Below are 16,586 nucleotides of genomic sequence, written 5' to 3'. Positions count from 1 at the left end.
GACATTGCGCTGGAATGCTATCATTAAAAAGACGAGATATATTTTCTCATCTATATGCCTGTGCTTCCCCTGCTTCGTTAGCAAACTATTATTTTTGAAAATGAAATTAGGAAAAGTAGCGTTATCTGTTACTTTTAGTAACAAAACTCCTGGCGACGGAACTTCTCCCGCCCCACGAGTGCTAGCCGTCGTCCGCCTGATAGTTCGACTGTCATTGCCAGTGTCGTCGTCGTGGGTAAAACGAGTGCCGAAATGATGACGTCTTTATTATCAGCCGACAAAAATCCAGAGAGCGAGAACCGCACTGAGGTGATTTCTGCACCGAGGGCTCAAACAGGTCCTGGCGAGATTAAAATCGAAAATTAAAAGCGTGATGTTTCAATCATAATTTTTTTTCTGCCATTCTTTGTGAAATTTAATGACTTTTGCTGCATGTTTGTTGGGAGGTGACTGGGCAGCTTGCAGCTTGGTAATACTACCCTAATAACTCCGTTGATCATTTGGCAAAGCAATGATGAATACTGAAGGAATATGGATGTGCTGGCTACACTAGCAATGGTTGCAGGGTAACACAAATACATGAAGTACTACCGTAACTTAGTCAACGAGATAGTTTCCTGTAGAAATCTTCTGGCACGTGATACACCTGGTGTGGCCAAAAAAACGTCCCCGACTCTTCGGGTTAGTAACTAACTTATACGTATTCAATATCGGCCACATGCTTATATATGGATGATATCAATAATTGATTCTTGACAATATATGTGTATGTCCTTAACATGCATCTTATGACTCTTGCCTTTAAAAATTATGTCTTAAACTAAAAAAAGGCACAAGCCGAAATTTGCTATACTGTACAACTCTCAAGAAAATTTGTCACGACTGTACCTGGCAATCTCGTTCATTTCCTGAAGCTTGATAGAGTGGGTAAAGCTACTGAATATAAGTGCATGGGAATAAGCGCAATGACTCTCTACAATGTTCCGAAGTCTAATCAGTTTCAACAGGTCCAGTCCAATACTCTTAAAGATAAAATGATATGTAAAAGAATGGCGACGTGACTGTCCTGCGTCGATTAACCTGAAATGACTGTCGATCTAATTCTGCGGCATAAAGAAGCAATTTATTTTTGATACCAATGATGAGGCTCGAGCAGTTGAAAATGATCAAAATTCATCAATATTGAGCATAACATAGGGGAATCAAAGTTCAGTTGTGAAAATATTTGATTCGGTAGATTTGCACTTCTGGACATAAAACCGAAAAAATAAACTCTGTTTCGCTGGATATGCGAATTATGGACTTATCTTATATTACGACTTTGAATTCTTGCATATATTTTTTTCCACCTGATTATGTATATTGTTCTTATGTAGTTTGAATTTGCACTTTACTTACTCTGAATCAAGGCTTTATAAAGTGCACCGTGCGATAGGTTGAGCCACGCAATTCACTTGCAGTCCGGTTTCTTCCGTTTTTAGAGTAAATGAAAGTCATGTCCCTTCTGTGTTGTTGTCTGCATTTAAATCAAAGCTAGAAAAATACAAAGAACGGTATAAGATTGGACAGGTGAACCGTAAGTAAATTGTCAAGTGAGTTAATCATTTTCGCGCTTTTGAAAAAAAGTCGTGCTTTCCCATGGCGCTAAAAAACGCCTCGACGTGAATTTCATAACCTGTTCCAACTGGAGTCGGTACTCTTGAAATGAACGTTTTTGAGGTTTCGAAAGAGGTTTTTTTTCATTCAAAACAAATATGCTCCCCGTTTCCCCGAAGAACCTCGACGGAGATGCATATTCGTGTTGACTGAGACTGAAAAAAAGTTTTTCTAAAGCTCATAAAAACTAATACGTTGCTTGCTCTCACTGTTTAGCGGGACTGTTATTCTTGCAATCAGCAGAATGTTGGTCATCTGATATCATGAATTATGTATTGAAGCTGTTTCTGCCATACTTCTGATGTGCCTTGAATCTGATAATTTCCCCTACGCGGTTTTGGAATTGAAATGTTGACTATTATTCCGTCAAAAGCTCTCAATACCGGGCCGTTTTTAAGGAAAGTTTTCGATTTTCGCTTCAATTGTAAAAAGTTGTAATAATTAGGTCTTAGGTGAAACCCCCCATAAATATATGTTTTCTAGAGGGGATTGACAGCCTTGTCGATCGGTGTTGATGCAAATTCACACTCCTGCAATATCCGGTGATCACTCATCAATTTTGATTGATTAGTTTTGTGTTTGTCCTTCATTTACGCCTGTCTATCGTTCCGGACCCTTGAAAGAGTCTCCTGAACTCCAAACACATGCTCATATTTGCATAGCTCATATTTACAAAACAGACAACTCGATCAAAATTGCCCTGTTGACATGCAATGACGTAATGCAACACAGCACTTCCTGGCTTAGCATAACATAATTAACATAACATAACATAATTTATTTCTCTCCAAAAAACCCTTTCGGGTATAAGAGGTTACATGATTTAACATTTACATATGGTGGACCAAGCTGATGAATTCTTTACAAAAACTATGAATATTGTCTAAGTTTACCCGGGAACATTTAGTCATAATGCGATGGAAAAATTCATGATAAAAAACCTGAGGTAATTCTTTTAAGTTTGGAAACAACCTTACTCGCATGTGACGGAAATACGGACACGTAATAAAATAATGAAGATCGTCTCTTACACAAACCTGGTCACAAAGACCACAAATATTTTCTGCAGTTTCATTTCTATACATTCTGGTTACTGTTTCTGGGAATTTTATAGATCCAGTACGAAATTTACAAATACTGACCGTTTGATATAATGGTAATTTTTTAACATAGGGCTCCATATTCAGGTTTTGTTTAAACATTCTATAAATTATACATCTGAAATCGTTATTTACCTCGTTTCTCCATAGTTGTTCACACTGGTCTCTCATTATCTGTTCAACTACAATTTTCAGTTCTCGTAGGGACAAAACCTCGGGAGTATACCAAATTTGAGTGAGGCCACAGCCGTCTAGAACAGTTTTCACACTTTTACACCAGCCTTGGTTTAAATAACCCTTGTCTAAATGCTCCCTAGTTATGTTATAAAAGATATAAGCCCATTTATCTGTTTTTCCAATTCTGAGTCTGTTCCAAAAAGATAACATTCGCACGGCTATGTGAATCTTCAAAGAGTGTCGCCCAAGTTCTCCCATTACCATTACTGTAGGAGTTCTTAACGGTAATCGTAGCAAATATTTGCAAAATTTAACTTGTACACGGTCCAGCAACTCGGTGTTTTGGTTACCCCACACCTCACTACCGTATAGCAAAACTGGTGTGACTACTTTGTCAAATATGTCTAGACTCAATTCGACCGTAAGAGAAAGTCTTCTACACGCTCTCAGTACACCAAACATGGCTTTCATACCTTTATTATATCTATCTTTTATTGCCCTCGTAAAATTTCCATTATATGAGAATGTTACGCCTAAGTATGTGAAATGGTCTACCAACTCGACCCTACCCCCATTATATCTAAATTCCGGTATATTTACTCTAAGCTTTCCCCGAGAAAAAAATCATTGCCTTGGTTTTCTTAATATTTACGATCAGATGCCACTCCTCACAGTAATCGTGCAATAAGTTCAGGGCGTTTTGTAACTCGTTAGGATCATCTGCCATAAGAATCATATCGTCCGCATACAATAATATTGCCAGCTTCAAAAAAATCTCCAAGTTGTCTAAAAACTCACATCGGCTATTGATATGTAAATCAGAAGGACCATTAAAACCATGGTCGATCAAAAAAATTTCAAAATCGTTTAGATATAACGCAAATAAGAGTGGCGACATATTTTCGCCCTGCCTAACCCCTATGGAACACGGAAAATAATCTGATCTATTATTGTTAATCTGAACACACGATTTCGCTTTATCATACATATTTACCATGACATTCAATATTTTACCGTTTATACCATTTCCAATAAGTTTACGCCGAAGTCCTAACCTCCATATTTTATCGAAAGCTTGTTTGAAATCAATAAATACCACATATAAGCGTTTGCCCTTACTCAAATACAAATCAATCAAACACTTCAGAACAAAAACATTGTCCATGGTAGAGTAACCTGATCTGAAACCTGTTTGTTCTTCACCTAATACCTCGTGTAAATTCACATACTCGTCTAACCTGCTATTTAAAATAGCTGTGAACAATTTACCTAAACAGCTTAATAAAGTAATACCTCTGTAATTCTCACCCTTTGTTCTATCACCCTTTTTCTTATAGATTGGTTTTATAATGCCATTAATCCAATTTGTCGGTATGCATCCACTGTCCAAAATTCTGTTAAACAAATTATAATAAAAATCTATTAAATACTCCCCGGTGTTAATGATAAGTTTGTTTGTAATACCGTCAACTCCACTGGCCTTTCTCCGCTTCAATTTTCTTATTTGGGTCAAAATTTCCCCCCTCTCTATCTGCCTATTCAACACTTCATCTCCCCTGTTTATCTGCTCAGTAGTCATCTCGCACAAATCAAACAATGGCGCCATCTGCACATTGCCGGTCAAGTCAGAGATCACTCGGCAACATGCCCTATCGCATAAAGGAAACCTTCAAGAAACGCTTATGAAAATGGAGAGTTTTTGAATTGAAATGTTAGCAGTTTCGAGTTCCCCTAAGATAGTTGATTAATTTGGCTGGGCATCTCGGTAACATTGCAAAACGTTGCATTACATTACTGACACCGGTCAATGGACTGCATTAAGACATGTCAGAGGTAACCACCAATTTAGTCCTTTTTACTACGTTCAGCTAGCCGCACGACCGGATCTCTTTAACAATAACAGCTTATGCCTACCTTATAACATGTATAAGGATTCATACCATAGTGACCGAATTCGCTGTCGGTGGTATAATGGTTTGTCAAATAGCAAACGACTACATTGTATTGTGGTCGGTTGTAATCAAGAGGTCAACCCACCAAGCCCGGAAACGTGACTGGACGGTTGAATTAAAAACAAAACGACCCAAAAAACGTCAGACCCCAAACCCTGAAATGATCATGGTCATGACCTGTCAAATATTCCATGGATTTATGCCCTGGGTGAGGTTTTTTCTGCCCTGCAAGTATTAGGCTCAAGAGTTATGTTCGGAATAATATATGCCAGTTGATTTCTGGAAAATAACTTAAGATGAAGTACCATTCCTCGTCGTTATTTAGTGGCCGCGTTGTCGAAAAGCTATGTCACACAACACTGATAAAGGTTACGCACTCGAAATGAACGTCAAGCCATTTATTCATTTTTAACTCGCAAATCAGCTTTTTGACCACAACGGGTTAATCTAAGCCCCCGAACCACATTAAGTAAGCAACTTAGACTGAAATATTTTCAACACACCAAATTCTCAAGTTAAGAAGAACTACTAGTATTATATTTCAAATGTAAAATAATACCATTCAACTGGTATGGTGAAACCAGGCATTGATTTCAAAATGAAACCGCGAGCTGATTGGTTTAATTCAGGTACGTAACCTTAAAAATGTGTAAGTGGGACAGGTAATCCGTGTAATATAATGTTTGACACATTTTTTTAACATGTTATCTCGAAATAATCAGTCGTTTGACAGTATTATAATCTCATTATAATCATGATAGGAACGAATTTTCATATAGCGTTACAACCATATATACGCAATGAAAGTTGCTAACATCTTCATGATGTAGACGTTTATTTACACTATATACATATTCCACGATCAATTTCGGTTCGCTCGAACCCTCATCAGAATTTTCATATATCCAATTTTGCGTCAGCAGATCTAGACTATCTGATATTCACATTTAGTGAGCAAACCTTAAAACGAACGAATTTTAATTCGGTGCTCAATGCATTTCATTAATACACATGATCCAAACTAAACCATCGTTTCATGAGTACAGCCCATCGATTTGCTGGGACACCGTGGTCGCTGTCTCCATAGGAGACAAACGTCATTAGAAATACGGCTCAGCTCAAGACGAACCCGTAGGGAACAAACAAGAGACGTTGGTACAAGTCAGTCAAAACGTCAATCGACCTCGTCACTAAGTACGTCTTAATGAACGAACAATAAAAACTAAATTGATCGTTTCGACAGGATACGGTTCGAACGTTTTTATAGTGTCTGGATCATTGTTCGAATTTGTTGAACATGACTTAACTGGGAAAGAAAGGACAGCTGCTCGTACTAAATCAACATTGTCTCGCATTAATACTTTTTGGGGATCGTCCCCCATTTCGGCGGTGACTGAAGCTGTGGAGGTAGGTTTAAAGTGGCCTTTCAAAGTGTGTTCAAGTTCGAAGATAGTAATTCATGGTTCTTGATTTCGACCAAATTGATAGCGAAGGCCATGCCAGTTGGATCGATCAGTTACAAATGGTTCTGATGAAATAACAATGTGCATCGATGCAAGTAAACCTATGACACTCTTATGCTCTGGCTGGATAAAAAGTGAGATCATGATTCATCGTGTGGCGGGAGCAGACATTCGTCGTGTAGAGCCTATTTATGCAAAATACTCAGTGAATGTGACAATCACGGCTAGTGGTCAAGTTACGTCATCTCAAATATGTCATGATATTTCGAATTCTCGACAGAACTCAGCTGATTGTTCTTTTGGTCTTGTGCTTATAGCCATCATCATCTCTTGCAGAGGGCTCTTTTTGACCACTATTCAATTCAAACCTATGCCGTGTACGTAACGGAAACTTCCAAAACTGTTACTATTCTATTTGATAGCGGCTCCCTTGTCTCTATGATGAACGCCGATTATGCTCAGGAATAAGATTTAGTCTCCAATGATGTCGTTATAACTATCAGCCAAGTCGGCGGTCAAGAAGCATCTCATTTACAACAAAGTGGCTGCTGTTTCCTTTGTACAATCGATGATCGTATGTGTCAGTGAAGTCCACAGTTCAGTACTTTGAGTCCAATTGTAGCAAAATTTTTGAAAGGGCAATGAGTTGAACACTATATGGAACCGCAAACATGGTATCTCAACAGAAAACGGAGAGCAATGATTTAGGTACAATAAAGATGATCGTCACATCACATCATTTAGTGGTAAATCGAAAGATCCTGATTCGGTAGACATGACCACAGTTACTGATTGCTTGAAGTTCAAAGTTCAATAGAGACTTTTGCGAAATTGTTTTTAAGATGTGACAAATAACGACACATCACAGAGCACAAAACGCGACATGACCACAATTACTGATTGCTTGAAGTTCAATGTTCAATAGAGACCTCTTTTATAGTCTCAGAATCGCTTAACGACGCAAATACGGTCTAAAGGCCTTCATACACTACATGACAAAAGTAGAAATCAGCTGCTACAAAAGTCACCTTCGACAGAAGACATTCTGGTGACATTCCACAGGAGTCGAAATTTCTCCACACACTGATAGACATGTGGACGTCCAAAACGCACCTGCAACATATGTTTCCAGGTGACACTCGACAATAGTCAATAATGTAGCACACATTTGCTACAAAATGATCCCGACAGGCCACAGAAATCACCATTTGCCACAAATATTTTTGTGACTTTCCACAGTTGTTGACTTGTCACTACACATTCATGACATTCCACGTCAACAATGACCAAAACTCTTCTACACCGACGTCACATTTCATAACCATGGCAGACACCGAACTGGTCGCATCGGTATGTCTGTCTCTCATTTATCATCATTCGGTGAAGACGAACCAGACGAATGCGATTTTCTTGATTGCGTCATCTGCTGTTAACATAAACAACGGCGGGTATTAAAACAGTACAAGCACTCAAGTATAATCAACATGAATGACATTTCACACTTTGCCACAGAATCTTTGCCTGTAGCCTGTGTACCAGGCAAAGGGAAATGGGTCCACGTGCGATTTGCTCTGTCCTCATTCAAATTTAAACGACCAACATGGATTCATAAGTAGTGGATGAATTACGTTAAAATCACAGGGTTTACATCCAATTTTCTTGTATTGTCTTCCAAGCAAATAATATTAAACTGGATAGTAAAATTTTGTTCATTTATTTCTTGGGTAAACGTGTATTGAAATTGGTCGGGGCATTTTTCCAACATTACCAATGTGAACCTTACCGGTGACGTCCAATTCAGTAGCGATTTCGGCTATCTTTTTCCTCTTTTCGTTCCTATCGTGGTACAGAGGGGACTTGACGTTGAAAATACATTCTTGCACCCCCCAAAGATCACAAAATCTACATTGCAAATTTTTTTTTGATAACAAGCCACAAAATGACTTCTGTCATGCAGTGGTTGGAGGCCTTTAGATCAAAGTTCAACAGAGACTCGGTTTACTATATATGTGGGTCCTAAATAGCACCATGAGAAGGAAGAACACAAAGACAATGTTCCATTCTCAATACCGAAACTACAACGAGGTTTATTGAACTTAACACAGACGGCGCCACCAACGTAAGGCGCGAATTACAAGGAGTAGAATACACAGCAAATCCCCCCTTGCTAAATTTTGAGTTGTACACAATCAAAATACCAGAAAAGAATCAAATTATCCATAACTGAACATTATTATGAACCTGACAACTACTGTATCTATGAATCAATTTAACTACTGAGACGCAAAAATTTTTTTGCAGTCCAGAGACCTCTATTAGCCAGCGTGTACATTATGTGGTACATTTTAATGAACATAGGTTGGTGAAAAAAGTACACCAAGGGTGCTTTAATTCCCACCAAATTTTATATGTGTTATGAAGAGGCTTTTATCAAAATAATAGTAAAATTTCAAAACATTCCAATATCGATTGCCTGAGAAAAATTGATTTGTGTACAGGATTGCCATCAAATCGTCACTTGCGGACTGGGCCTATTAGAATACAAGTTCTAAACTGGCCACTGACACAATATTTCCTTAAATTAATTATCAAAAATTATATCCCTGTTATGGCCTGGCTCTGTAGATTAAGAATCCACCAAAGATTGAAGAATAAATCCACTTTCACCCATCACAGTCATGTATTTACCACAGCTTCACAGTTCAGTACGGACTATGACTGTCAGTGCCAAACTTCCGCCTGTGGATGAATACATGTCTCTGCCCTAGTAGAGAGCCAGTTTTGACCCCAGGTCAGAATTTCTGCCATTTCCCGATTCCCCTAGAAGTTCACAACAGTCTGCTAAAGAAAGTTTTAAATAATATTGACCTCTAAATAAATTTGAGGAGTTCATCTACTCAAAGCTATATCTGAATGTGCCACGCCCACCTTTTAATTCTGAAGCTAAACCAAACTTAAGAGCTAATAATTTTGTCAAATATGACTTAATACTATGGAGCACTGTTTGTTTTATACAAGGACTATACATGTAATCAGAAATAACAATATATTGGCACATGTCATCATTGGCTCTGGTGCCCAATGCCGCAAGGGTCTGCACTTATACTCTGTAAATGCGTTGAAATCCGACAAATATGTCGATCCATTAAAAAGAGAGAAAAAATGCTCAAATGCTTTGTTATGAATCCACCTCAACAGATAGTAGATGTTAAATTGGTCACATTCTCCGATGAGGATATATCGTGCCGGTACAGCCTTGTCCTTGAAGAGTGATCTGATGCATCAGTGCCTCAATCAGAGATTGCGAAGTGAACTGACAGGACCCAGGTCTTGCAGGATACTGCAACCAGTAGAAGAGTCTGAAATAAAATGACTAATTCTGACTGCATGTAAGGCCCTAAATCAACTGATAGTACAGTTCATAGGCATGAAGTATATCACATACAACACTATGGATAGGCCTACAACACATTACATATCAGTCTCAATTTTTGGATTTCTGTTCAATAGCATGGAATGAGTAATGCAACTCTGCTAAGGGTTAAAATGTATGATAATTCATTTAAAACTGATTCAAAAACATGCAAAAGAAGTGTAAACAATGTGAAGGGTCGAGAAAATAAGACAAAATCTGTCTACATTTAAGTCTCCCGCAAGAATGCTGCCATGTTTCCAATAGTACTAGAGAACCAATGTTGGCCCCAGGTCAAATGTTCTGCTGTTTTCAGATTCCCCTAGATGGCCACATTACTGTGCAAAAGGAACTTTTGAATTATATTGAATTGTAAAATTTTTATTCGAGTTCATCTTCTTGCTATGTCCGGCCTCAAATTCTATGTTGAAGTGATGTGGGCGTGGCAAATTCTTAAATACCGAACATGTAATATTTCTGTTAAAAATTATTAAATCCTACCAAGCACTGTTAGTTTGAAATAAAGGATATATACATCATTATAGGGAAGATCAGTGGCGTAGTGGTTAGAGCACCGGTCTCATAATCAGGAGGTCGTTGGTCGATTCTCAGAAGGGTCACTGCTGTTTCGTCTTTGTGTCTTTAAGCAAGGCACTTAACCCTACTTGCTTCTCTCCACCCAGGAGTAAATGTGTACCTAGCTGGCAGAGTTGGCACGCTATGAATGTTAGTCCTGAGCGCTGTATAGCTGTAGCTCGAACCTGTAATACTCCCAGAGAGTAGAGCTTGAACTAAGAATGTACAGGCCAATAGCTAGGGGTAATGTGAAGCACTTTGAGCGACTGAAACCAGTTGGATTTAGTGCTATATAAGTCTCATAATTATTTATTATTAGAAAGAAAGAGTTTTTGAGTTCATATGGTCAATGTTGGATGTCCCAGGGCCAGGTTTCTAAGTTTGGGCAGTTACCATGACAACGGATTATAGAAATTGTCTCAAGAACACTGAGTCTGAATTTTCAAAAAGTCACATTTCCAGATTACTTCAGATTCACACTTGCCTACCTATCAAGTTTGAACTTCACATGGCCAGCAAAGAGCATGTGTGGCCAATTCAAAGTGCACCCCTTTGACCCTGAGAAACCGTATTTACTCGCATTCTAAACTTGAAAGACCAAAGGACACATGTGTACTACATGTTTGTTTTTCATTTGGATAAGACTTTTGTTATGGCTAAAATATTTGTTTATCTCAGCAACTCATCAGTACAAAGAAGCACAATGATGAACCATCCCAATATCCTCAAGCTTCAACTAGGTATGCTCGGGGGGGGGGGGGGGGGTCACTTTACATGTGGACTCCACAGAGTAAACTTCAACTCAAGATGCCTAAGCTCAGCAAAAAGCCAAGTCGTGGATTTCAAGTTGGTCACTCTTACCACTCGCCCTACAGCAGGACAATGCCTCCAGAGAAAATCGATGGTAGCTGGTCTCGTTTCAGTCATGAGGATTACAACAATGTTGTGCGGGAGCGATCGGATGGGATAATCTATGCACTGACGGTCGAGAACACGGTCAGCCCACTGAAGATACTTCGCCGGAGGGGACAGGATGCTGCAAAGGACAATACGGATGTAAAACTAACTGAGGATATTAACATCATTGCCAGCAAATTTAAAATTCTTGAAATGCTGAATGGGTGTGCAGAACTCCATTTTAACTTTATTGGTCACTGTGACATTCCAAAGTTTTAGATAGAACATGACATCAAGAAGGGTGCTAGTGCTCGCTGAACACTGAGGTGTGCAAATTGCAATTTTGCTTGTGGGAAGCATTATTCTAAACTCTATAATGAAATAGAGAAGCAAGGCCATGGTGCAAAGCAGGGTGAAATAAATGTTGCATTGGCACTGGCTTCTCAGGAAATTGGTAGCCAATCAAAGACTAGGACATTACTGTCAATAGCAAATGTTCCACCAATGTCGAAGTCAAGTTTACAAAACACCGTCAACAGGGTTGGGATGGAAACTGTTGAACTGAATAAGGAGGACTTGAAGAGACAACAGGATTATCTAAAAGAGGTGAAAAGAATGAGATGTGATCAATCAGGAGTCAGTGTTCAAATGGATACAGTCTACAATAGTGTTACTATTGCCAGACGAAGTAGGCCCGGTCAAACCGCAACTCAAGCGGTGGGATTAGTTCGTGAAAATGAGACACCGTCCCACAAAATCATTGCAGTAGGAATACTAGACAAACTGTGTTATAAGGGTGCATGGCTTTTAGGAAGAGGGTTCCAACCAAAGTGTGGCACAGATGAAGCACATGATGGATGCAAGGCGAATCTTCCAGATTATCAAGTTCTCAGGGAATATGACATTGGTAATATGGTTGGCTTAGAGTTGGCAGCTAATCACTTACTTGTTCATTGCTGTACAACCGACGGTGACGGTAGATGTAGTGCCGGCATGGAGGATGCTTTCAGCACCTTTCTTGGGAAGGCCTTTAAAGTAGAAAGGATGTTGGATACATATCATTTGGGTCAAGCCCAATTTCATAAAGGCATGAGAGCCCAATTTTCAAAGGGAATGTTTGCTGGTATGAAGGCACCTGATGCAGCAGAGGCGAAGAAATGTCTCTCCAGTGACATTGCAATCCGTGCATCCACAATTTTCGATACCCTGTTTAAAAAGTATCATGGGGACACTGACCAAATTGGTGAAAACTTAGCCACAATAGTGGACAATCTGATCACAAGAAAGGATGTTGGATACATATCATTTGGGTCAAGCCCAATTTCATAAAGGCATGAGAGCCCAATTTTCAAAGGGAATGTTTGCTGGTATGAAGGCACCTGATGCAGCAGAGGCGAAGAAATGTCTCTCCAGTGACATTGCAATCCGTGCATCCACAATTTTCGATACCCTGTTTAAAAAGTATCATGGGGACACTGACCAAATTGGTGAAAACTTAGCCACAATAGTGGACAATCTGATCGCTTGTTTCGACGTTGACTGCAGCCAGTGTTCAATCGAAATAACCGTATGCGATGTCCAAGGTTCTTGGTGGAGTGCATGCAAACTAGGCAACTTGGAGTTGTCAGCCAAGGACCTCAACATGAGTGATGCTGACAAGCTTCTAGTGAGAAGCATACTGGAGATGAAGTTGAGTAAAACATGTCTAAATGAAATGGTCCAGGGACCATGAGCTCACCTGTGTCAAAGGGAAGGCTATGGGGTCAGTGATTCTGACATTGGTAAAGCTGTATATATCTCTTTATGGTCAGACCAGCAATTGTCAATGACCCCTGTATGGTCCACATGATGTGCATTTGTAAATACAAGGTCTAATTTGGTGTGGTAGTCAGTTGTTTCTTCAGTGACTGTTTGCTTCATGTTATATTCCTGGAGAAAGAATTTTTCAAGTTTGGCATTGAAATGTTCACCTCCCACTATTGAATTCATGTTGAAGTCGCCAAGAATAACATGTTTCAGTCGGCTGGTATGATCGGAGGCAGGTGGTGTTGGCCTCCTATTGGCCAAACTGTGAATTGTATTACGCCAAGATTCGGTCTCTGAGTAGGGGTCACCCAGGGGTACATTTGTACCAAGTTTGAGATCTCTGGGTAAAGTGGTTACGAAACGTGCCACCACCGACTAACCGTGTTGCTGCCGACAAACTTTGACCTCTGTGAGCTTCAAAAGTAAGTAATATCAAAAACCCGGAGGATATTCGATGTCCCATTGGTAGAAGTACCTACCATATTTTTTTCAAATTTTTCAGACCGGTGATAAGGGAGAAAACACAATTTTTCCATTTTTTACCTCTGGCCCCCTGGTGGCAAAACCGTGTATCATATGAGGCCGCGATTCGGTCTCTGAGTAGCGGTCACCTAGGGGTACATGTGTACCAAGTTAGAGTTCAAAGGCTTGAACGGTTACAAAAAGTGCCACCCATGTCTAACGACGACGACGACAACGACCGACGGACACTGCGTGATGCTAAAGGCTCACAGGTGAGCCAAAAAGATATGACATGCGACAAACACACAGGCCTGTGAGAGTGCCAATCGGCAATTGAATTTGATTGCGCCAAAAAACGTGACTCACCTTAAAAACTATCGCAGTCGTGTTCATGCAGCAATCCACACCATGAACAATACACGGGGAAAGTCCATTCCACTGAAGCTCAAGAGACTTGGTGCCCGAGTTTCAGCAGCAGCAATGAATTGTCTGAAAGAAATGGACAATAGGAAATGGTACTATAAGAAATGGGAAAGCGAGCTAAAAACTAGGATTAGATGACGAGTTGTGAGGACAATCCGAATGCGTGCTTTCTATCAAGCCAAGAGAAGGGGGGCAGTTAAAGACATGGATTACCATAAGGACAGCCTAGAACTAGAAGAGGAGGGTGGATTAAAGGAGAGAGCTAAGAGACTAGCAAGAGATTACAACCACCAGTTTCGACAACACACAGCAATTTCATCCAGCTCAGAAACAATATATCACTAGCTTCACTTTATACTCACTATTATACTAGTTTGACCTTGCATTTACCTCAAACAAGCAGTCTTTTTTATCTAAGTGCCCAAAGCATTTCCTTTCAGCCAGGGAAGTCTTCCTCTGGTTGTTAATACCCCTCGCTTCTAAACTCAAGTGGTCAACATTGACACACAGCGCATTCATTGTGGCATTTGTGAGAGACATAAAGTCCAAAAGGCAAGGGGCCACCATAATAAGCAATATAAGCAAGCCTATGGGCCCTGTGCTTTTTGCTGCACCCATCCCAAGGTAGTTTAAACCGTGTCTCCCCATAACTACGACTATACCCAGTCCAATACACAGACTGTTTACACTAGTATTCGACTTCAGATCAGGTTCGCTGTTCTGGTTTATTTTCAGTTTTAAGGACTGAATCCATGATTGCGGCTGAAAAGGGTTAATATGCACAGTAATGCAATAAATATTGGTTCAACTACAAGAAAAAGGAATGAAAAGGACGTGCAGAATAGAGAAAATAAGATAAATGTGCGTGCAAGCATGGCAAGTGTCAATTTTTCATACCTGGTCAACCATTTTGACTACTAAGCCAGAGCCCTCTATTAAAACCTGTGTACATTAAGTCTACATTGTTGTTCATAAGTGTTGGTAAAAAAAGTACACCTTGGACCAATCAATCTGCACAAAATTTTATATGTGTCAAGAACAACGCTTTGCCAATAGCATAATAAAGTTTAAAAACATTCCAATACCGATTGCCAGAGAAAAAATGATTTCCGTACACCATATCCATCAAAACGTCACTGACGCATTGATATGGCCCTGTCAAAATATAAGTTCTAAACTGACCAGTGAGACCACATTTTCTTAAATATATTATCAAAAAGCATATTTCTGTGATGGCCTGACTCTGTAGATTGAGAATCAACCACAGATTGAGAATTAATTCCACTTTGGTCCATCCCAGCCATGTATTTACCACAACTTGACATTTTGATAAGCTCTATGTGACTGCAACACTTCCGGTCGTGGATGAATACAGGTCTCCGAAATGGTACATCTTTTGGGCGAAGTGTAGAAGGCTGCTATGGTATCCCTCCAAACCAGATGTCTGGCCATCCGAGCTGAGCTTTGAGATTGAATGTAGAAGGTTCTTGTTGAGTAGCAGAGCACACACCTTGTCGTATTCTTCTGTTCCTAGAGGACAAAAACCGTAGAGGAGTACCACAGTAACTTCAGATTGATTTAACAATCCAAACACAGAAGTGTTTTCATACACAAATAAGTTTGGAAAAACAATTTCTAGCTTTATTCCATGAATACAGCAACCATTTTTGGGGTAAAGGGTAAGGGCATGCACATACTCACCTTTCTTAAACCACTGCCTTGGAATACGACTGTGGATACACTTGGGGAACAGTTCGTTTTCTTCGTGCGTGTGGACGCCAGCTATATGGTTCACTATTGATCTCCACTTGGCCAAGATCAATGATTGGTCGTTATTTCTGGTCATGGCACACCAGTACAAGTGATTGATAATACTTTTCAGCCATTTGTTGACCAGCTGAAACCGCCTGTTCATGGTTATGGGCTTGAGTCTTTTCCTCAGTCCTGAAGTATAGTATTGTATAATATGAACTTTCCTAGATGACAGACAGGAGTGTCGCATGGTTTAACTAAATGAACTAGACACAATTTTGCGATAGAGATAACTTATACAGTGCGTCCGGAAAAAAAAACCCCAAATACTTTATCATTTTTCTGTGGGTAGTTTTTTTCCGGACGCACTGTATACTATAAAATTCATAAGTTAATCGAAGTTACCTAAAAGTAAAGATTGACGACTGGAATCTTGTTGATCTTTTCTCAATGCCACATCCAAAAGAGTTAACATAAGAACCGACGGAATAGGGAAATGAGAAACAAGATTATATTTGTTGAGACACTAAGTCAGTGTGTGCATATCACAGCACTGATAGTGGTACTCACCTTTAGCAACATGCCACACATCAAAATAATGCCTTATGGTGTCCGATTGTTCCTCTCTCAACCACTTCTCCACTGATTTGTGGCCATCAGTTGTTAATTCTATCTTAACATGTGGGACGTATGATTTCACTTCATCGACACATCGGGACAGGCCCTCCAGCTCCATGTGGTAGGAGTTCTTAACCTCAGTGGACTGCAAAATAATGAGACACATGAAAAACTGAAGTGATATGAATGTTGTTGTAATACAAATATGACTTCAGGATACTGCCTCAGTGAATGATGGCAGAAACAGGCTTCCTGGAAAGATATGCCATAATAGCAACGAGAGCCAAATTGT

The 16,586-nt window shown here is 39.6% G+C and overlaps 1 protein-coding gene across 10 annotated transcripts in view; it reads right to left on the bottom strand.

Annotated features, from left to right (window-relative positions):
• Positions 1-8,403: 8,403 nt before the first annotated feature.
• The window catches only part of LOC135499121 (uncharacterized), a 99,766-nt gene continuing 91,583 nt past the window's right edge, over positions 8,404-16,586 (bottom strand). For 6 of the 10 annotated variants that reach the window (XM_064789787.1, XM_064789783.1, XM_064789786.1 and 3 more), the window contains 3 exons: positions 16,247-16,439; positions 15,626-15,868; positions 15,252-15,454 (listed from right to left, as the gene is read on the bottom strand). In XM_064789787.1, the coding sequence (XP_064645857.1) occupies positions 15,261-15,454; positions 15,626-15,868; positions 16,247-16,439 (630 nt within the window). In that variant the 3' untranslated portion in view covers positions 15,252-15,260. The other 4 variants (XM_064789789.1, XM_064789790.1, XM_064789788.1 and 1 more) reach the window with 4 other exon arrangements.

Source organism: Lineus longissimus, chromosome 14 (assembly GCF_910592395.1).
Source record: "Lineus longissimus chromosome 14, tnLinLong1.2, whole genome shotgun sequence".
NCBI lineage: Eukaryota > Metazoa > Nemertea > Pilidiophora > Heteronemertea > Lineidae > Lineus > Lineus longissimus.
This window is presented reverse-complemented; position numbering and strand designations above follow the sequence as displayed.